The sequence below is a fragment of the Nansenia antarctica genome (assembly GCF_963989245.1).
Source record: "Nansenia antarctica genome assembly, chromosome: 1".
NCBI classification, from domain to species: Eukaryota; Metazoa; Chordata; class Actinopteri; order Argentiniformes; family Microstomatidae; genus Nansenia; species Nansenia antarctica.
In genome coordinates, this window is record NC_137674.1 from 46,003,562 (window position 1) to 46,025,645 (window position 22,084).

The 22,084-nt window shown below is 52.2% G+C and overlaps 1 protein-coding gene across 1 annotated transcript in view; it reads right to left on the reverse strand.

Annotated features, from left to right (window-relative positions):
* The window catches only part of pcnt (pericentrin), a gene marked incomplete at its 5' end in the record, with an annotated part of 43,235 nt that overhangs the window by 11,992 nt on the left and 9,159 nt on the right, over nt 1-22,084 (reverse strand). The window contains 39 exons of the mRNA XM_080523304.1: nt 833-1,816; nt 1,960-2,088; nt 2,289-2,441; nt 3,712-3,885; nt 4,109-4,345; nt 4,799-4,819; nt 5,103-5,222; nt 5,332-5,564; nt 6,390-6,632; nt 6,741-6,903; nt 7,160-7,341; nt 7,707-7,891; nt 8,116-8,276; nt 10,067-10,213; nt 11,832-11,984; nt 12,376-12,480; nt 12,689-12,760; nt 13,542-13,772; nt 13,923-14,376; nt 14,545-14,695; nt 14,858-15,131; nt 15,589-15,723; nt 15,842-15,882; nt 16,033-16,144; nt 16,508-16,612; nt 16,712-16,796; nt 16,896-17,015; nt 17,117-17,243; nt 17,439-17,550; nt 17,716-17,816; nt 18,100-18,334; nt 18,527-18,591; nt 18,792-19,035; nt 19,153-19,296; nt 19,506-19,601; nt 19,758-19,976; nt 20,169-20,531; nt 20,826-21,258; nt 21,488-21,844. Coding sequence (XP_080379430.1) covers nt 833-1,816; nt 1,960-2,088; nt 2,289-2,441; nt 3,712-3,885; nt 4,109-4,345; nt 4,799-4,819; nt 5,103-5,222; nt 5,332-5,564; nt 6,390-6,632; nt 6,741-6,903; nt 7,160-7,341; nt 7,707-7,891; nt 8,116-8,276; nt 10,067-10,213; nt 11,832-11,984; nt 12,376-12,480; nt 12,689-12,760; nt 13,542-13,772; nt 13,923-14,376; nt 14,545-14,695; nt 14,858-15,131; nt 15,589-15,723; nt 15,842-15,882; nt 16,033-16,144; nt 16,508-16,612; nt 16,712-16,796; nt 16,896-17,015; nt 17,117-17,243; nt 17,439-17,550; nt 17,716-17,816; nt 18,100-18,334; nt 18,527-18,591; nt 18,792-19,035; nt 19,153-19,296; nt 19,506-19,601; nt 19,758-19,976; nt 20,169-20,531; nt 20,826-21,258; nt 21,488-21,844 — 7,666 coding nt within the window. The remainder of the gene's footprint in view (nt 1-832; nt 1,817-1,959; nt 2,089-2,288; nt 2,442-3,711; nt 3,886-4,108; nt 4,346-4,798; nt 4,820-5,102; nt 5,223-5,331; nt 5,565-6,389; nt 6,633-6,740; nt 6,904-7,159; nt 7,342-7,706; nt 7,892-8,115; nt 8,277-10,066; nt 10,214-11,831; nt 11,985-12,375; nt 12,481-12,688; nt 12,761-13,541; nt 13,773-13,922; nt 14,377-14,544; nt 14,696-14,857; nt 15,132-15,588; nt 15,724-15,841; nt 15,883-16,032; nt 16,145-16,507; nt 16,613-16,711; nt 16,797-16,895; nt 17,016-17,116; nt 17,244-17,438; nt 17,551-17,715; nt 17,817-18,099; nt 18,335-18,526; nt 18,592-18,791; nt 19,036-19,152; nt 19,297-19,505; nt 19,602-19,757; nt 19,977-20,168; nt 20,532-20,825; nt 21,259-21,487; nt 21,845-22,084) is intronic.

Genomic DNA, 22,084 nt, shown 5'->3' on the forward strand with positions numbered 1-22,084 from the left:
ACAATGACCATTTTCTTGTTTGCACCTCAAGTGTCTGTCAGAGAAACCATGTATCTAGTCTAAATCAGTCTAGCGGTCTAGCTGTCACCAGCAGTAAATGCATGGAGTACTTGAAACCCTCTGAGTAGGCAGCCACTCCAGAACTTGTACTCCAACCACAACTATTCCCATCTCCCCACTCACAAGCAGACAGGCCTGGACCACGTCCAACCCAACACAGCATCATGCAAAGACCTTTTTGAGGTCGTCCCCCCCCCAGAATTAGAACAACACTTTAAAAGTTAGAAAAGAAATACCAGAGCTAGCAACAACTTTACGACAGAGCGCTCTGCAGCCTTTTCATAACTTCCTCTTTCCGAGCGGAGTCACTTCCTGTTGTGTGAGTGAAGTTCTGGCGTCTGTGTGCCAACACATCGTCCTCTCAGATTCCTTCCCCCTTTCTCTCTCTCTCTCTCGCCTGCCCTTTTTCTCTTATTCCCTCCCCCTCATCCCTTCCTCTCACCCTCCTCTCCCTTCTAACCACTGCCAGATGTGGTACAGAGCGCTGACACAGCTAAATGCCTGAAGAACAGAAGAACAGAAGAATACTATGCTCTGATCAGCTCTCTCGTTGGGGTCCAGCGAGTCTCAACCGTTCTCTAATAGAGAGAGAGAGAGGGAGAGAGAGAGAGAGAGAGAGAGGGAGAGAGAGAGGGGGAGAGAGAGAACTCCATTTCCCACAACTACTACACAACCCAGACACAAACGAACGGCATGAAACACCTGACAAACCGACCCTTTTATGAGTCAACATTATTCCGTCAGTCTGACGGTCATTCTGCCACCAGCTCACCAGCACTTCCTTCTGAGCCTCCTCCTGATTGGTTCCCTGCCTCTCCAGCTGAAGGCTCAGTTCCTGGAGACGGGCCGCCTGTGAGGTCACCTCCTGTCTGAGGCGCTCTATTTCCTCCTGGAGCCGCCTCTCCCTTCTCCTCAGGGCTTCGCGCTCCGCCGAGAGCTCGTTCTTGACCGTCTCCATGGCAACGACCTCGGCTCTCGCTTCCCCGACCTGCCTCTCCAGAGCCTGCGTGGTCTCTGTAAGACCCTCGGTCTCCTTCACCCTCTCCTCCTCTCCCCTCCGGAGCTCCAGGACCAGGGACTCTAGCTGGGCCTTCTCCCCGAGTAACGAGCTCATCTCCTGGGCTCGAGCCTGCTGACGACCCCTCTCCAGCCTTTCGTCCTCGTCCTGTCTACTCCTCTCCTCCCCCCCCTCTTTCAGCTCCTCCATCGCGGCGTTCGCCTCCTCCAGCTCCGCTTCCTTCAGGGTGAGCAGACGTCCCAGTTCCTCCTTCCCGTCCCTCTCCTCTCTCAGCCTCTTGCCCATCTCCTCCCCCTGACCCCGGTACTCCTCCTCCTGGGTGAAGAGCAATCTCTCCAGCGCCTCCTTCTCCCCCGCCGCCGTCTCCAGCTGGCCCTGGAGGGCCTCCATGCGCGCCCAGACGGATCGAGAGGAGGGTGGAGTGTGACTGTGGAGAAGACGTAGCTCCTGTTTCAGGCTGTCCCCCCCTCCTCTCTTCCCGTCTGCTCCTGCGTGGGCGTAGCGGGGGTGGTTGGGGGGTTCGGGGCTAGGGGAGGGCGAGGGGTTGACGCTGTCGCCCTCCTGGGAGTCGCTGACCTCGTGCAGGACGGGCCCCAGTGTGGCCAGCTCCGCCTGCAGCGTGCTGATGACCTCGTGCAGCCGCTCTGCCTCTTCCTGCTTGTCCTGGCGCAGCCTGATGATGTCACCGTGCAGGTGTTCCACCTGGGAACGCAGGTGCTCCAGCTCCGCCTCCACCGCCTGGAGGGAGAGAGAGAGAGAGAGAAAAAAAACAGTATGAACCATTGTCTGGTTTAATGATGCCATAATTCCCATCTACCTTGTCGTCTCTGTTTTGTGTGTGTTTGTGTGTGTGTGTGTGTGTGCGCAGTGCCCACGCTGACCATTTTCTCTCTGGAGCTCTCCACATCCTGCTGTAGATGCTGTACCTCCTGGTTGAGGTGATCTATCTCTTGATTCTTCTCCTGAAGGAGTGCAGAGGCGAGGCTCTCCTCCTCTACCTCCCCCTCCTCTCTCTCCCCCTCTCCCTCTCTCTCCTCCTGGTGTATGGTGAGAGTAGACACAGTCTCCTAAAAAAAAAGAAAGACATACAAGGGGAAGACCAAAAAATAAATCCTATTCACTCATCCATTTGATTTGCTTAATTGTATTATTTCTGTGCTTGTCTGAGTTGAGAACACCCCCCCACACAGACACACACACACCCACACACCTTCAGAGCATCGATGTGGTCCTCCAGCTGGCTGACGTGCGTGGAGTTCTGGATGGTTACCTGCTCCAGCTGCAGCGTCAGGTGTTTAAGCTCCACCTCCTTTATGGTCAGGCTGCTCTGCACCTGCTCCAACTGGCCCACCAGTACCTCCACCTAACGCACACGCACGCACACGCACGCACACGCAGACACAGACACAGACACAGACACAGACACAGACACAGACACACACACAGACACACACACACACTTAATACTCTCCTGCTCCTTATCTTTTACAGTATATTTCCAGAGTTTCAATACGAAAGAAATCCCCATTCATGGCAATAACATGTTCTCTCTGTGTACAGCCTGTGCACTGACTCACTGTGACCATGAGGGGGCATTAGTGCCGTGTTGCTTAAAATCACACATCTGAACTGAGACAAGTATCTACAGGTGCAACTAAAAAAAGTAGAATATCGTGCAAAAGTCCATTCATTTCAGTAATTCAACTTAAAGGGTTAAACTTAAATATTATATAGACTCATTGCATTGTACATATGCATGATTATACTTTTCAGAGGGCTGACATTTCTGTATGTAAAATCCTTTTCTTATTGATTTCATGTAATATTAAACATTTCTGAGATATTTTATTTTGGGTTTTCATAAGCTGTAAGCCATAATCATCAAATTTATAACAAATAAAGGCTTTAAATATCTTGCTTTGCATGTAATGAGTCTGTATAATATCTAAGTTTAACCCTTTAAGTTGAATTACTGAAATAAATGAACTTTTGCACGATATTCAATTTTTTTTAGTTGCACCTGTATATACTACCTTTTCACATACCATAGTTTTGCACATTGCACATACCTCTTTGATAGAGCCTCTATTTATACATCTGTACATTACATACTGTACATAAGCAACTTTAACTGTACATAGCTCATAACTGTGTATACCTCTAAAGTAGCGTACTTGCCATACTACCTGTACCTATCACTATCATGTTTTATATCACTATTTGCACTTCTGGTTAGATGCTGTGATGCATTTTGTTGTCTGGTACTCTGCTGTACTCTGCAATGACAATAAAGTTGCATCTAATCTAATCTATTCAACTACACTTCAGGACCATCATTCATAAATTCATAAATCATTCATTTCTCATACACCTCTATCCCATTGTCCATTCCATCCTCTCTTCTCTATTCTCCTCTTGCCCACTCTTCCTCCCTCTCCTCTCCTCCCCTCTCCTCTCCTCCCCTCCCCAGGCCTGCCTGGTGTTGCCCAGAGATTCAGTGTAGATGCATGGAGCCCCACGCAATCTTTTCATTCTGCCTGGGAGTTGAATGAAATTAAACACACACCACACACACACTCAGACCCACACACACACACACCCACACCCCCACTCAGACACACTCTCACACGCACCTGTTGCTCCTTGGTTTGTAGGTCCTGCTGTGCCGTGTCCAGAGAGTCTCTGAGCTGCTGGGTGGGGTCGGGCGTGTTGTCATGGTAACGGTGTCTGGTCTCGTCCACTGTAGACTGCAGGGCTGAGATCTGCAGCCGGTTGGACAGCTGCTGCTGCTCTAGCGCCTGCTTGTCCTGACACACACACACACACACAGTTACAGCATCCATAACCTATCTCCACTGTGTGTGCGGTGTGTGTGTGTGTGTGTGTGTGTACCTATACTCAGGTGTGTGTGTGTGTACCTATATTCAGGTGCGTGTGTACCTATACTCAGGTGTGTGTGTTCAGGTGTGTGTGTACCTATACTCAGGTGTGTGTGTTCAGGTGTGTGTGTGTGTGTGTGTGTGTGTGTACCTGTGCGAGGTCCTGCTCTCTCTGCTTGACCCGGTGCAGCTCCTGCTCCAGCTGGACGACAGCCCTGCCGCTCTCCGCGCTGCTAAGCAACGCCTGCTCCAGCTCCCGGATCCGCCCGGCCAGCTTGTCGATCTCCTCGTCGCGCTCGGTGACGTCGAGCTGGGCCTGCTGATTGGCTGCCAGCAGGGAGGCGTGGTCTTCGGCCTTGTCTCTGATGAGGGCCTGCAGGTTGTCCACCTGAGGAGGCACACGAGGAGAGACGCCATTTTGGACCCGAGGGGCTTCAGTCGCAGCAGCACTGAGAGGTTTTCTATGGGCAAGCCGGGGCTGGGGAGCCATTCCGGATCTGCAGCCATTAGGATCTACCCAAGCCAAGCCATTCCACAGAGCAGCCGTACACAGAAAAGGAGTGAATGTATAAGATGGGAGGGATGGGAAAGAGGGATCGGGCAGGAAGATGGATAGGTAGGGAAAAGAGAGGAATAATAAAAAATAAAAAAATAAAAAAAAAGAGGAAAAAGACAGGATGGGGACAGAGGGACTAATGGCAGGTTGGTCGTTCAGATTGGGGATGATTACCCGAGCGTAATGACACACACACGCACACGCACGCACGCACACACACATACACACGGCATGCAGAGGAGTCGACGACGGAGCTAGGGGAGTCACTACAGTAAGATTCCATACCTGCAGAACCAAGTCCTCAATCTATGGCATTCCGTTCAGAGCAAGAACAAACAAAACACACACACCGCAAACGTCAGCCAGGAGTTTCATGGACCTTACACACTGTGAGCTTCTGTCCACCAAGTCTGTTCTCTTCAACAAGATTATAAACAGTAACAGCTAAATGATGCCTCCATGCAGCACAATGCAAAACACAATGCAACACACAGCAAACATAGCTCTCTCAAAAGCATCGGCTCAGTTGAGACAGTGGGTGGAAATGTGTCTGTGTACGTGTGTGTGTGTGTGGTAGTGGGGGCCTCACCCTCTGCTCCTTGTTGTCCCCAGTGGAGTGTCCTCTGGCTGGGTGTCGGAGCTGAGCCTCCAGCCTGCCGATCTCCTGCTGGAACTCATCTCTCTCGTGCTCCCGCTCCACTGCCTGCTCCTGTTTGTAGACACACACACACACACACACACGTGTGTGTAAGTAAACACACATCCACACACATGCGTACCACGTGTCTGAGAACCTCTGTGTGTTCGGGGACACTTACGTCTATAAACTGCCGGTCGTGTTTGAGCTGTTTCTCCAGGGCCTGGACGCGCTGGTGGAGGTCCTCGGAGTGGGCCCTGTGGTGCAGCTCCGTCTCCAGGCCCTTGGTCTCCTGCTCCTCCAGCTCCGTCTCCATGGCCCGGAGGCGGAGGGAGAGGGAGCTGCGGTCCTTCTCCGCCTGCCGCTGCACGTCCAGCCTCTCCTGAGCCAGGCGCTCTGCCTCCTGCAGGAGACCTACGATAGGGGAGGAGAGAGGTTAGGCCGAGTGTGTGTGAAAATGCTCGCACACACTCGCGCACACACACACACACTCGCGTGCGCGCACACACACACACACACACGTTCAATGTACATACAATCCCTACCGAGACGCATCTCACATCACTGCATCTCACAGCCCTGCATCTCACACACACTTAATGTCCACGAACGTCCATGAGTGAGGAGGCTCTTCTTCATGACTCTCCCAGCTCTTCAACATCAGACAGCACAGCAAGCCAAAAGTCCACAACACACACACACACACACACACACACACACACACCAACCCACACAGCTCTGACCCACAAACCTGTGTCCCCCTCTACATTTCCACAGCAGCCTATGGAGAGAAGACACACCTGAACACAGGCTACACAACACACCATACACATACAAACACCATACACACACACACACAGAAATCCATTATACCACCCATCTCTCTCACCTCTCTCTCCCCCAGTCTAGTCCCATCCATCTCTCTCACCTCTCCCCCCCCCCCCCCCCTAGTCTAGACCCACCCACCTCTCTCACCTTTCTCTCTCTCCCAGTCTAGCCCCACCCACCTCTCTCACCCTAATAATAATTCATTATATTTATATAGCGCTTTTACGGGGCTCAAAGACACTTTCCCTCTCTCCCCCAGTCTAGCCCCACCCACCTCTCTCACCTTTCTCTCTCTCCCCAGTCTAGTCCCACCCACCTCTCTCACCTTTCTCTCTCTCCCCCAGTCTAGCCCCACCCACCTCTCTCACCTTTCTCTCTCTCCCCCAGTCTAGCCCCACCCACCTCTCTCACCTTTCTCTCTCTCCCCCAGTCCGGCACTCAGATGGTCCCTCTGGCGCAGGAGGACAGTGTGCTCCTCGCTGAGCTCCTGGTGCTGCGCCCGGAGGCCCTCCAGCTCCGTGGAGAGGTCCTCCCACTGGTGCAGCTGCGCCCTGAGGCCCTCCAGCTCCTCCACCAGCCTCTCCTCCTGCGCCTCCTTGTGCTGCAGAGCCTCCTCCAACACCGCCTTCTCAGCCACGTAGCCGTCCAACAGACCTACACACACGGAGAAAAACATATTTTAAAAATGTATTGAATAAGCAGATTCATTGGCTCCCTTTTTTGAGTGACAGGTCCAGTAGCCAAAGAGAAGAGGCCGCTCACCCTCCGACTTATGGAGCTCCAGCTGCAGCTGGCTCTTCAGTCCCGCCTCCTTGTCCAGCTGCTCCAATAGGAGCGTGTGTTGGAGGAGGAGCTGGGCGGAGTCCTCTTTGCCCTGAGAGAAGCGCTCCTCCAGAGAGAGATGGATGCTGTAGGTTTGCTCCAACTAGAGAGAAGGAGGGAGGGAAAGAAGTAGAGAGAGAAAAAGAGAGATGAGAAACTGACTGTGTTCTGATGTGTTTGTATGTGTGCTACCTGTGTTTGTGTGTGTACGTGAGGTCTACCTGTGTGTGTAAGGCAAGCGCTTTCAGTTGCATTGAGTTGCATTTCATGTACGAAAAGGCACTATATAAATAAAGCTTTACTTACTTACTTACTTACTTACCTGCGTGTGTGTGTGTGTGTGTGTGTGTGTTACCTACCTGTGTGTTAGCCCGAGTGAGCAGCTCCAGCAGTGTGTCCACGGTGTGGCGTAGTCTGCTGCAGGCCCCCAGCGCCGCCTCCTCCTCTCCTGAGTGTGTGAGGGTGTCGGCCAGCAGCAGGCTCTCACACACACGCTGGGTCATATCCAGATCCTCGGACGACACATCTGCCACAGAGACACCTACGAGAGAGAGAGAGAGAGAGAGAGAGGGGGGGGGGGGGGGGGCGGAGAGAGAGAGAGAGAGAGAGAGAGAGGGAGAGAGAGAGAGGGGGGGCGGAGAGAGAGAGAGAGAGGGAGAGAGAGGGAGGGGGGCGGAGAGAGAGAGAGAGAGGGGGGGGGGGAGAGAGAGAGAGAAACAGAGAGAGAGAGGGAGAGAAACAGAAAGAGAGGGAGAGAAACAGAAAGAGAGGGAGAGAAACAGAAAGAGAGGGAGAGAAACAGAGAGAGAGAGGGAGAGAGGGAGAGAAACAGAGAGAGAGGTGCCGTCAGGTGTCCATTTCGCAACGATAAACACAGACAGCAAACAGAACCAATGGGGGTCCCACCTGTCCCTCCAGAGCTCCCCGGATTGGTGGTCTGCTTCGCTGACTCCGCCCCTCGGCTGTTGTCTCGGCCCCCGACGGCCGCCGCGCTGACCCGTTGTCCAATCAGCTCCTCTGTTGCCACGGTGCTCCGGATCACCTCCAGCAGCGTCTCCCCCAGCCTCTCATTGGCCAGCTGCAGCGCTCGCCTGGGGTCACATGGGGCGGAAGGTCGGGGGGGGGGGGGGGTGAGTCAGGGGTCAGGCGCGGCATGTGCACGACTAACACTTTAAAGCAGACACACACATGGACACACAGAGACAGATGCACACACACAGAGACAGATACACACACACACAGAAAACACACAGAGACAGATACACACACAGACACAGACAGAGACACATTCACAGACACAGACACACACACACACCTCTCCTCTTTGGCGGCCTGCAGGTCCGTGGTGAGCATGTTGAGCAGGTTGCCTCCCTCCTGGCCCTCCCTCTCCCTGCGCTGGAGGAGGGTGTCCAGAGTCTCCATCTCCACCCTCTTCCCCGCCACCTCCCCCTGCAGACAGCCCACCTCCGCACGCAGCTGGAGGGACGAGAGAGACAATGTTAACACACACACACACACACACACACACACACACACACCTGTTGAGCCAGAGAGCAGAGAGACCAGAGACAGGAACCCGGTCATAGCAGGATCACGATGTAGTCACTCTACTACGGCCCCTCGGACACACGTTATTAAGAGACCAATCAGTGCGCAGAGCATCATCACGCGGTCACAACACAATAACATCAGCACATGTCCAGTATGATCCAATGGCAGAGAGAAACACCCCCTCCTCTGATATGGGAAGAGAGAAGGCTGTTACGATGTGCAGACAGTGATCACAGCAGTGTTGTCTTACACACACACACACACACACACACACATCTCTCCAGGCAGTCTCACACACACATTGCAAAAGACAGCCATTCAGAGACACACTCCGACCCCACACTCCAATCCCAGAGTGCAACACAACCACACACACAACCACAAGCGTTGTGTAATCTTACATGCCTTACAGCATCTTTCTGCCTGAACACCCAATGTGTGGGGGTGAAAAAAACAGCTAAAGGCTCTAGTGCTCATACTCTCTTTCTTTCTCTCTCCATCTCTTCATATTCTGTTCTTGTTCCTTCGCTTTCTCAGTGTCTCTTTCTCTCTTTCATTTCCTTTACCTCTCCTTCTCCTAGACTCCGTTCTTCTCCTTCTTCCGCCATCTCTCCCCTCCTTCTTCCTTCCCTCCTTCCCTCCCTCCCTGGCTCGCTTTGCCTGACAAACAAGTCCTCATTTTGCCAATTTCCACAACACAAAATGTTGTTGCCGTCAGCAACCAAAGCTCCCCCCCCACCCTCCCATAGCTTCTAATTTCTTATCTCAATAGAGAGGGAAGGAGGGAGGGAGGGAGAGAGAGAGAGAGAGGAGGGGGGGGGCAAGTACCCCACAGAATTAAAAACCAAGCTGGCGCTATGGAGACCAAACACACAAATGCCCCAGGGGGGGAGGGGGGGGGGGGGGGGAGTCTAAGCAATCATTAGTCTCTCTGTAGGACTGGGTTTCACTGAGGTAGGCCATCAGCTTACAACACAAACATGCCAAGACACTCCCACTCTAAACAGAACATATTCTGGTAAACTGTAACTTTGAACATTGTCTTCGTCACAATCCCACACACAATCCCATCCCACCCACCCACACACCCACCCACACACACACACACACACACACACACACACACACACACACACACACAACTGTACCCATGCAGCCAGACAAACAGAGTGAATGATGACGGATGGAGGAGTGAAGGGGTGAATGAGTGTGCATGTCACTGAAAGGCCATTCTGCATGGTAAGAGATTAGGGATCATCATTCCCAGTATTAGAAGTGTATCACACACACAGGATTAGTATGGTTGGTATGGATTAATGGTTATGAAAAATCTGCCTTCATGACAGACACAAAGATACTTCTCTCTCATATCCTATTCTGTCCATCCCATCCTCTCTTCTCTATTCTCCTCTTGCAGGGGGTCTCGCCCACTCTTCCTCCCCTCCCCAGGCCTGCGTAGGTTCAGTGTAGATGCATGGAGCCCCACTCAATCTTCTCATTACATAGGTGACTGATGATGTGTCAGAGAGTGTGTGTGTGTGAGTGTGTGCACTGTGTGTGTGCTTGTATACCTGTGATACCACTTTGTCTAGATCCTGTTGCAGGGCAGTGTGTACGATCCTGTTTCACTGTGTGTGTGTGTGTGTGTGTGTGTGTGTGTGTGTGTGTGTGTGTGTGTGTGTGTGTGTGTGTGTGTGTGTGTGTGTGTGTCGTACCTGGGCCACCACAGTGTCCAGCTGCAGCAGCTGGGCAGTCAGCTGGCTCATTTTGTCCGTGTAGCTGCGCTCTTTCTGTTCCCACTCACGACTGAAGCTCCGCCTCTGTTCCTCTAGCTCCACCTCTTTTTGCACCTCAAACTCCGCCTTCAAAACAAAGCAAGACACACCGGAGCATGTGGGTTATGAATGGCTGGCTGGCTGACTGGTTGTCAAATGCTCAAATTATAAACTTTTGAGCATCAGAGGATAAAAAGCTATCCATCCCATTTGGTCACTGTAACACACACATTCTCTCACACACACACTCCTATATGGAGGCAGGATTACACACACAACAGGATTACACACACACACACATACACACACACACACACACACACACACACACACACAGACACAGACACAGAGAACAGAGAACAGAGAACAGAGAACAGAGAATATGAACTATTCCACCTGGACCTGTGGCCAGATGGGATGTACCATGTGGAATGTTGGATCTATTAATCCTCCTGTCTCAGATCAGTTTGTAGGGAGTGTTCCTCCTGTCTCAGATCAGTTTGTAGGGAGTGTTCCTCCTGTCTCAGATCAGTTTGTAGGGAGTGTTCCTCCTGTCCAGGGCTTGACACTTACCTTTTCCCCAGGTAGCACTGTGCTACCATGTTGAAAAATTTAGTAGCACACCAAGAATTTCAGTAGCACAATGAAAATTGCGCAATTTTCATCAACAACGGCAACAAATTATCATAATCATAACATATCAAAATGATCTTGGCCGTAATAAAAATGGAGACTCACACAATGTAAAGGGGAAGTAAGAATATTAATTTCAGTTGGCCCACGGTTCGGTATGAACCTCGGTTTTTGGGTCACGGTTCGTGTTTTTTTTATTTTTTAAATGCTACTATTTATTTACAAACTGTTACTTTATTTTGCTTATACTTATGGAACTTTAACATTTAGACACATTCCAGAATATGACTGGTAAATTGTATAATATAAATATATATAAACAAAAAACACTTTCAAATGTAAAAAAGTTACATAAACACTTTCAAATGTGACGTGTTGTGGATTGGAACTACGGATCATAAGCTTTCAAATGATGTGTCATATATTGAAATCCGAAAAAAGATGAAGTTAGAGTCATTTGAATGTTGTTAGACGTCAGGCACATATAGGGTTAACCTCTTTGTAATGAAACCGGAAGCAAACGCTGCTAGCAGCTAGCGGCTAACAAAACACAGCGCTACGAACTATGAGAGCTGTATCCCATATACCTATTATGCGCATTTTAAGCGCATATAGGACTCGCGTGAAGCATTTCTGCGACACGCGTTTCTGTTCACTGTTTTCATTCCCTCATCGCTTATACACATAAGTTTGACTGCGCATGACAGTAGTTCAGTTAGTCGCACTGGTGCGATTGAATGTATTTCCAAGTCGCACAGAAATATATTCACTCGCAAATGCGACCAAAACAGTCGCACTGTCGAGCCCTGCTCCTGTCTCAGATCAGTTTGTAAGGAGTGTTCAACTGGACAGTCAACCTGCTCTAGTGGTTTTAAAGAGTGGTATTTCTCTCTCTCCATCCATCATTACCTTCAGTCCGTTCTTCCACTAAGCCCTCCCTCTCATGCCTTCCTCACCCCTGCTCTCCCAATCCTCTTTTCCCCCTTCATCTCCCCCTCCGCCTCCCTCTCTTTCCCCTTCATCTCCCCCTCCGCCTCCCTCTCTTTTCCCTTCATATCCTCCTCCCTCTCACCTTCAGTTGGTTGATCCTCTGCTGCAGTTTCTCGTCTGATTGGACCTTCAGTAGTTCCGCCTCCTCAAGGAAGTGCAAGTGTTGCCTTGACGACTCCTCATGCAACTCCCTGCGACACGCCTCCAACTCACGAGTAGACACACCCTTCAGCTCCTACACACACACAAACACACACGTCAGAAGATAATACACACACAATATACACAGCTCTAAGCTCCTCCTCACACACGTGCACACACACACACACACACACACAACAATTGGAGTAATGTAATCCCCGTCTCTAATGGGTTGTAAGAGCCCTAGCCGCAGCAGAAACACTTGTATTATACACCAGTAAACCCCTCAGCTACATGGATGGGATGTGCTCTCTTATGATTAACAGTTCACAGTTAACAGGCAGTTGTTCTGAGCTGCTCTTTGTCTCTCTCACACACGTGCACGGACGCACACGCAGCCACAAACCCATAGGCACAGTCACGGACACACACTCAGCCACCAAGACGCAGCCACAAACACACAAACCAATGGCACAGACACACACCTGCAGCTGTAGTTGGTGCTGGTGGCTGAGCTGCTCTCTGTCTGTGGTGTAGGCGTGTGTGAGCTCCTGTAAGCCACCGCTGTGCTGCTGCTCCAACTCCAGAACCTGGACGAGAGAAAGAGGAGGAGGCCTCAACCCATGGATGGATGGATGATGATGATGTATAGTACCAACAACAGTTAGAGACGGAATTGAATGGATTCTGTATAGACGGATGGATGGTTTGTGTATATACTATACATAACAATGGATAGAGAGATGGACAGACGATGGATAAATGGATGGACAGATGAGATGGAGGACAGAGTAGTACCTTGTTCCTGAGGGCCTCCAGAGCCTTGGCGTGTCCAGCCTCCGAGGCCTGTCTCTGGGCAGACAGCTCCGTCTGATGGGAGGAAGACAGAGAAAGAGCGTTATATCCACTAGCTAGAATGACCAACGGCCATTGGCCAGTGTAAATCAGCGTTTAAAATTCCATATCCATGTGCTAGATATCCCCCTGATCCTGCTTCCTAATCCCTGTCCTGGAAATCATCCTAACAGTCCCAGTGAGGTCACACGCAAAGGCGGGACTGGAAAATAACAGTAGGCAGTTTTTCACTGATTCTTTGACGTTTTTGTATGAGTAGTTCGTTCTTTTGCGGCAATATTTTTGTTTTGGAATTTGTAAATTTTTGGTAAAAACGTATAAAACTCTGTAAATGACACACATTGGGGTTTTTGTCCCATTCTTGTATTTTTCAGGTTTTTTTGGACAGTAGAGAAAGACAGGAAAGTAAGGAGGAGAAGGTATGTCAGCAGGGCATGGGCTAGATTCTAACCCATGCCCACATAGTGCACTATAGGACGCAGTGCTGGAACAGTGGATCACCATAGGCCACTGGACAACCCCAGGCCATGGTAATAGACTACTCCAGGCCACACATTTACATTTACGGCATTTAGCAGACACCTTTATCCAAAGCGACTTACAACAAATACATTTGTCTAAGTAAGTGAATCATCTATCCACAAATGACAGACAATTGTCAGATTACAGACCCCCTGGGTACTGTACAGTGAAACTTCCTCCAAACCTATCAGAGGGCATAGGTCAGTGGACCCATTAAACAAGTGCTTGGGTTAGGTACAGGCTAGGGGTCAGTTTTGGACTGGGCGTCTCTCACTTGGTGGGCGTGGCTCAGCTCTGTTGCCATGGCGCTGAATTTCTCCATGTGCACCTGGGCCAGCTCTCTCCTCAGCTCCTCCCTGACGGACCGTTGCTCCGCCCTCTCGCGCTCCGCTTCCTGCGCGAGCTCCGCCCTGGCGTACGCCACTTCCTGCTTGTGCCGCGCCCTCTCGCGCTCCACTTCCTGCCCGTGCATCGCCTCCAGCTGTCCCCTCTGGTCGCGGAGCGTCTGAGACAGAAACAGACAGAACAGAGACAGCAGTTCTATAATAGAATATTGTGTTATGATGTTAATAAATAACACAAAGTGAACAACATTTGTATGGAAGGCTGAGATACAGCTGAGAACTTGTGCAGTGCAGTCTAGAGGGCAGCTCACCTGGATCTCCTGCAGGTACGTGGCCTCCAAGGTGTCCATGTTACCCAGCATCCTCCTCTCCAGCTCCTCCTTCTCTTCCTGGTGCCTGTGACCCAGCTCCGCCTCCTGAGCCTCCAGCTGCGCCTGGTTGGTCTCCTGAAGGACCGCCTCCAGACGCTCAAGCTCCGTCTTGCGTTTGGCCGTCAGGCTCGCTTCCAGGGCGACGAGCTCCGCTTTACGCTTCGAGTCGACGTCTGTTGCCATGGCGTCAACCTTGGCCGTGTGTCGGGCGGACAGGGAGTCCAGTTGTGCTTTGTGATCAGCGTGGAGCTTGTCCGTCGCTTGTGAGTGATTGGCCAGTAGTGTGCTTTTCTGGAACTCCAGAGCAGCCTGGTGTCGGTCCCTCAGCTCCCCCAGAGAGAGCTCACCCTGCTGGGCCAAATGCTGCTCCAACTGCCCCCTCTCCTCCTGGAACCTACAGACACAAACAAATACTTTGAAACCATGTTGGCTAAGAAGAAAAATCATTTCATTTACAACCATGACAGAAATCTCCAAACCCACTTAAATCGCTGATTGGAAAGACCTCCAGAACCCCCCCCCCCCAGTCTACAGCAATGCTTTATCCCCAGGCAGGTCTCACCTCTCCTGGGCTTGGCGTAGCCTCTCCTCCCCCTGCTCCTGGAGGAGGGCGGTAAGCTCCTTCACCTCTGCTGCCATGCAGCTCTTGGCCCTGAGGAGCTCACTGTCGTACTGGGCCTCCAGCCTCTGTCTCTCTGCTATGACCTGGGGGTCTGAGAGAGGGGGAGGGAGAAAGAGAAGGCGAGGGAGAGAGGGGTGGAAAGGGAAGGAGAAAGGGGAGGGGGGAATAAGTTAACATGAGGAGTGGGATATCCCATCAGAAAGAGGGGGCAGACGGCAGAGAGAGGAGAGTATCATGTGAAGGCCAGTCTTACTCTGGTCATCATCCAGGGACGCCTGGAGACTCCTCAGCCTCTCCCTCTCCTCCTCCAGTTCTCTCTCCAGGCCTCTCCTCTCCTCCTCCATCCCCCTTTCCAGCTCCTGTCTCAGGGCAGAGAGACGCGCCTCCTCCTGGGCGTGCAGTTGCTCTCTCAGCCTCTGCGCCTCCTCCTGGCCGCGCCGGGTCGCCTCCTCTCTCCCTCGCTCCCTCTCTTCTTTCTGGGTCTGCTCCAGGCGAACACGCAGCTCTTCTGAAAACTCCTGTTTGAGCTGCAGGAGGGCGCAAGGATACAATAGTCACAATGTGTGTGTGGTTTGTATCTCCTTTGTGTTTGTGTTCATTCTCCTCTGTGCAGTTCATGTTGTGTGTGTGTGTGTGTGTGTGTGTGTGTGTTGTTTGTTATCCTCTGTGCAGTTCATGTCGTGTGTGTGTGTGTGTGTGTGTGTGTGTGTGTGTGTGTGTGTGTGTGTTGTTTGTTATCCTCTGTGCAGTTCATGTCGTGTGTGTTGTATGTTATCCTCTGTGCAGTTCATGTCGCGTGTGTGTGTGTAGTTCGTTCTCCTCTGTTTATTTATTTATTTATTTACCAGGGACAGTGCACATTAATCAACAAATCAGTTTCCACATCAATGTAAATGTGCCGGAGTTAGCTCATGAGCTAACTCTGTGCAGTGCATGTTGTGTGTGTGTGTGTGTGTGTGTGTGTGTGTGTGTGTGCGTGCCTACCTTGTTTGTGTTCACCAGTAGTTCAGTAGTGTGTTGCAGCGTCAGGGCAGAGAGGCGTGACTCCAGGGTTTGGATGATGGTCATTCTGGTCTGGAGCTCCTCAGAGTGACACCACACTCTCTGCTCCACCTCCACCTTAATAATAATCATCATCATCATCATCATCATCATCATCATCATCATCAGCTGTGAATAATAGGAATCAAAAACATTCACGGGATGCAAATAATGTGCATGATATGGTCATAACTACCTCAACCTGCCTTGCCGACTCCAAACGCACCCTTGTCAGCTCTGAGAGTGAGAGAGAGAGAGAGAGAGAGAGAGAGAGAGAGTGAGTGAGTGAGTGAGTGAGACTTAAAAAGACAAGGGCCTGAGGAGAGAGGGGGTGTAGAGGAGAGAAGGTGTGTGTGTGTGTGTGTGTGTGTGTGTGTGTGTCTGCACCTCTGACGTGGCTGTCTGAGAGTTTGGCTCGGAGCTGCTCCTGCTCCAGGGCGTGGCGAGTCTTCAGTTCTTGCAGATCACTATAGTAACGGTCGGTGAGGTCAGAGCGCACCTGCAGCACACACACACACACACACACTAACAGAGTTAGCTTGGAACATACATAGGATCAGTTTCAAAATGGATGAGCAATGAGAAGTGTGTGTGTGTGTGTGTGTGTGTGTGTGTGTGAGAGAGAAAAAGAGAGAATGTGTGTGTGTGTGTGTGTGTGTGTGTGTGTGAGAGAGAAAAAGAGTATGTGTGTTTGTATGAGAGAGAGAGAGAAAAAGAGAGTGTGTGTGTGTGTATGAGAGAGAGAGAGAGAGAAGAAGAGAGTGTGAGAGAGAGAGAGAGAGAGAGAGAGAGAGAGAGAAAAAGAGAGTGTGTGTGTGTGAGAGAGAGAGAAAAAGAGTGTGTGTGTGTGTGTGTGTCTGACCTGAAGCAGCTCCTCCCGGTAGGACAGAGCCATAGAGGACCGGAGGTGAGACAGCTCCTGTGTGTGTCGCTCCTCCAGCTGCACCCTCAGAGAGTCCAGCTCCTCCTGAGAGACACACACACAATTAGTAACAGCCATCACAGACACACAGTTGAGACCACGGTGTGTGTGTGTGTGTGTGTGTGTGTGTGTGTGTGTGGTTACCTTGTGCTTCTCCAGTTTGGAGGTGATCTCAGCCAGTATGTCGTTCCTCTCCTCCTCATCGTCCCCTCTCCCTTCAGACAGGAAACTAGACACAACAGAACAGACAGAGAGCCGTCAACACACACACACACACAGTTCTGGGAACAGGAGTGAACGAGGAGACTAGCGGGGCCTGCTAACGTACCTAGCGTCCGCGGTCTTGTGTACAGAGTCTTCCAGGGCCCCCTCCACCAGCCTCAGCTGCATCAGAGCGATTTCCTCCCTGTAGCTCTCCTCTGCCGCCCGCAACCGCTGCTCAAAGTACCTGCAGAGACAGAGGTTCAATGGAGCGCTTGTACCCACCTGCACAGGTCTGTTTTGTGTAGACGTGTGTGTGTGTGTGTGTGTGTGTGTGTGTGTACGTACCTCCTTAGATTCTCCAGCTCAGCCTCGTTCTGCTCCCTGATCTCCCGTCTCTGCTGGTTAAACTCGGCCTTCAGACGCTCCATGTCGTCCACGCGCGACGAGCGAGCCAGAAGCTGTTCCTTCAGCTCTGAGAGAGAGAGAGAGAGAGAGAGAGAGAGAGAGAGAGGGGGGGGGGGGTGCTTCAGACCTGGCATCATATCCTATGAGTAACGACTCCCCTTCAGATACACGTGTGTGTGTGTGTGTGTGTGTGTGTGTGTGTGTGTGTGTGTGTGTGTGTGTGTGTGTGTGTGTGTGTGTGTGTGGGGGAGAGGGGGGGTACCTCCCAGCTCCTGGCGGCTGGTCCTCATGCTGTCCAGCTGAGCCCACAGGTGAGCCACCTCCTGCTCTGAGCTCTGCCTGATACAGGCCTGGCCCTGCTGCAGACGCAACACCTGTGGGAGGGAGAGACAGTTGGAGAAATATGTATGTGTGTGTGTGGTTCAGGGTGAATTTCAGGAGACGGTGTTGAGAGAGAGAGTTGGAGAAAGGGACTGTGTGTGTGTGTGTGTGTGTGTGTGTGTGTGTGCGTGCGGATGTGTGTGTGTGTGTGTGTTCACCTCTTGCTGCAGCTCTCTCTCCCTCTCCTCTAGCTGGCGTGTGCGTTCCTCTCTCTCCAGCAGCATCACCTTGTGGCTGGAGACCAACTCCTCCACAGCACCTGGACGCCATGCAGAACAACACACACTCCCAGTCAGTACCGTGTACCACGCAGTCACCACACTGGCTCCATACTTGGAAGTGTATCTTTATAGAATGTGATGGATTTAAAGTCAAGGGTCTAAAAGCTAAGCTAATGAATGTTATGTTGTTGTCAGGCTGGGCAAGTAAGGCATATGCACGGTAGCTTTCTTGTTGGGTTAGAGTAAGCCAGGCTATACGAGTGAGGCATATACAGGGCTAGGGACAGAGCCAAGGACAGGGGCAGGGCCAAGGACACTCACGGGCAGCTGCGTCACGGTCTGTCCAGGCTTGGTTCAGCTCCTCCTCTAGTCTCTGGCTCTCCTTCTCACTGGAGACCTGGAGCTCCTTCAGACTGGCCGTTGACGCAGACATGTCAGCCTGGGCGTCTGAGAGGGCGGCCTGGGTCTCAGTGAGGCTCTGGCGGGTCTCTGACAGGCTGTTCTGGAGGTCTGTCTGGGCCATCTCTGACTCCTGCTGCCACTGCACCCTCAGAGCCTGGGGAAAAGACAGATGAAAAAGGGTGGAGAGAGAGAGAGAAAGAGAGAGAGAGAGAGAGAGAGAGAGAGAGAGAGAGAGAGAGAGAGAGAGAGAGAGAGAGAGAGAGAGAGATTAGCACCGATATCTTAAAGCCTCAGTATTTGATGAAGTCTCCATCATCTCTGTAGCCATGACGACCGACGTGAGTACCTGCATGTCTTTGGCCTGCCGCTCCTCCCTGGAGGTTTGACTCTCCAACCGCTGCCTCAGATCATCTAAAACACACACACACACGTCAACAACACTCACCTCCGTTGAAGAAATTACTTATGTATGTAAGTAGAGGTTGTGTCCATGTTTGACTTGCCCTGAAGAAACCCTGATTCAACCACGTTGAGCTTGGCTAATTTGATAATACTTGCCCTAAAAGAGAGACCCCCCCCCCCCTCTCTCTCTCTGTCTCTGTCTGACTCACCCATGTCCTGCCGCTGCCTCTCCTGCTGGCCCTGGCTCTGCTCTCGGATCCGGTCCAGCTCAAACTTCTGCCGAGCCTGGAGGACGGCACTCTCCTGGGCCCACTTCTCCCGGAGGGAAGCCTGGACCTCGCTTAGGGCCGCCTCCCGCTCCTTGTGCAGATTGGCCTGGGAGAGCTCCAGCTGGGCCGTGTGGAGGTTGGTCATGCTCAGACGCAAGGCCTCTATCTCTAGAGACTTCTGGCTCTGTAGGAGGGAGGAAGGGAGGGAGGGAGGGAAGGAGGGGGGGGGGCGGTTATAGTGTAAGGTGAGTTTGTCAGCAGTAGGGTACGAGTGTGTCAGCAGTACGGTGTGTGTGCGTACCTGTATCTGCGTCAACTCTGCCTGGTGAGCGGCCTCCATGCTCTCTCTCAGCTCTTCAGAGAGCTCTGTCTTCAGGTGATTAAGCTCCTCCCTCTGCTTGGTACTCAGCCCTGCTATCATCCTCTGGTGTTCCCTCTCATTCACCTGGAAGGGGGAGAGAGAGAGAGAGAGAGAGAGAGAGAGAGAGAGAGAGAGAGAGAGAGAGAGAGAGAGAGAGAGAGAAACAAGGGGAGTGGAAGAAGAGTGAGTATTGTATAAAGCACACTGGTGGTGACTATAATTATTATTTCTGTCTGATGATGCGTCAAATGGTGGAGTTGTGTGTGTGTGTGTGTGTGTGTGTGTTCGCGTACCTGTTTAATGAGGCTGATCTGTCTCCTCTGCTCCTCCTCCAGCGCAGCCTTCTGCTCACACAGCTCTCTCTCCAGACTGGCGTTGAGGTCGGACACCTAAAACACAAAAACACACACACACACACACACACGTTAGCTTGTTGGTCTGAGCAAACGTCACTAACGCTGTAGTGGTTGACAGGGGGACTGAGCCGTCCTGTACTGGTGAGAGCTCCGTTGTTTTAGCAGCAAACAGAGCACCTCCACACCCACCTCCTCCTGGTGGCTGCCCTGCAGCTGCTGCACCTCCTCCCTGTGGGAGCTCCTCAGCCTCTCCGCCGCCTCCTCCACAGCCAGGACCTGTCTGTCCAGGAGAGCCGCCACCTCCTCCTCCCTCTCCCTCCTCTGCTCCTCCAGGAGGCGCGTCACACCCCGCACCTCCTCCTCCTTCTCCTGGCGCTCCTCCTCCCATTTCTCCCTCTCCTCCACCACCTCAGAAAACAAAAAAAGGGATTCAAGAATACTTCAGTTTTATCCAAAGCGACTGATGTTATATTCTGCGAATGTTCAAATCATCGACTGCAGTGACTTTGTCAAGTGTAGAGCTGTTACATTCGTGATAATGCAGCTTGAAGATAAGTGCGATTATATTATTATCATCGTCATCATCCTCCTCCTCCTCACCTCATCCTCCTTAGCTCTCAGTTGTCTCTGAAAGTCATCCAGCTCCTCATCTAGGGTCTCTTCCATCTTCCTCATCTGCAGGCCCATCTCCTCCTCTCTCCTCCTCTGCGCCTCCCTCTCCCTCGCTCCCTGAGCCTGCGCCTCCTCCAGGTTGGTCAGGTTCTGTTTCAGACAGAGGAGTTGGGACTCCAGTTCGGTCCTCTCTTTCCCAGTCCTCTGGACTTCCTCCGCCTCCTCGCGGGCTGAATCGAGGCCTTTGCGAGCAGCCTCGAGCTCCATGGTCCTCTGTCCGAGGAGGGCAGCGGTGGTTTTATGCCTGCCTTTGGTCTCCTCTAGCTGGGATAGGAGCTGGTCACGATGGGCCTTGGGAGAGAGAGAGAAGAGAAGAAGGGGTTTGTTTGGGTCCGGTTCTCATGATTATGTTCAGGTTAAGTCCAGGGTGTGTCTCTCTCTCTCTCTCTCTCTCTCTCACACACTGCTGTTCTCTCTCACACACTGCTGTGTTGTGAGTCCTCCAACGCACGACACACGTGCGCATGCTCACACTCACAGACACAGACACAGACACAGACACAGACACAGACACAGACACAGACACAGACACAGACACACAACCAAACACCCCCAAACACCCCCCCCCAAACACCCAAACTCTACCTGGAGGCTTTGGAGCTGTTTTCCAAACAAAGTCTGGACCTCGGAGGTGACGGAGTCCCCAGCCAGCTTCACCTCCCGCAGGGAGGAGATCAACTGCTCCTGCTGCTTCAGACGGGACAGGAGGCCAGCCTGCTCCTCCTTCAGCTCCTTCAGCTCCCCCAGCCGACGCTCCTGCTCTGTGCCCTTCTCCGGGAGGGTGGAGGGACTGAGGAGAGCTTCCTTCTCTTTCTCCTCCTTCTCTTTCTCCTCCAGTAAGGCACTGAGTTTGTTCTTGAGGTTGTCCTCCTCGTGGGTTTTCACGTTGATCTCCTCCTCTGCCCTCCTCCTCTTCTCCCTCTCTTCTTCCATCTCCTCCTGGCAGCACCTCCTCTTCTCCTTCTCCTCCTCCAGCTCCCAGCATGCCTGCTGTAGCTCCTCAGATGCCTGCGCCCACCTACATACACACAGAACACACACCCTGTCATGAAGCTGGGATGTCCCTTCCACACACACACACACACCATTGATGTCCTTCAACACACACACACCATCATGAAGCTGTGATGTTCTTCCACACACACACACACACACACCATCATCATGAAGCTGTGATGTTCTCCAACACAGACAGACAGACAGACAGACACAGACACACGTGACGGGAGCCCTCCTTGAACACTCACCTGGCCCGCGCCTCCTCCAGCTCATCGGCGCTCCTGACCACCTCCTCCTTCAGCACCTCCTGCTCCCTCTCCCTGAGCTCCAGCTCCTCCTGCAGGTCTCCACACTGCTGGATCAGCAGCTCCTTCCCCAGGTCTGCCGGCTCCTCGCCCTGCTCCTCCTCGCTGACCTCCCCCCAGCCAGAGAGGGAGTTCTGGGGCCAGGCAGCGGGGGAAGGAGGCGCCGGGTCGTCTACCTCCCGGTGGGGCGAGCCTGCAGTGTACTGTGGGATAGAGCTGTTTTGGAGGGCGTTCTGTTCGTCGTGGAAGGAGTTGGAGAGTCGGGAATGATCGTCCATGGCTTCACTGTCCAGCTCAAACCTGTAGTGGAGGAGATAAGCTGAGGTGAAGCACTACTGTGTAGCTGTATTTATTGACCTGGCAAAGGCCTTTGACTCCGTGGACCACTGCATCCTGCTTGACAGACTCAATGATGTTGGACTCGCAGAGGAATGCCTGGCATGGTTTAGCAACTACTTCTCTGGTCGTGTGCAGTCTGTGAGAGCTGAAGGCCTGCTGTCTGACCCAATGTCCCTGTCCATGGGTGTCCCCCAGGGCTCC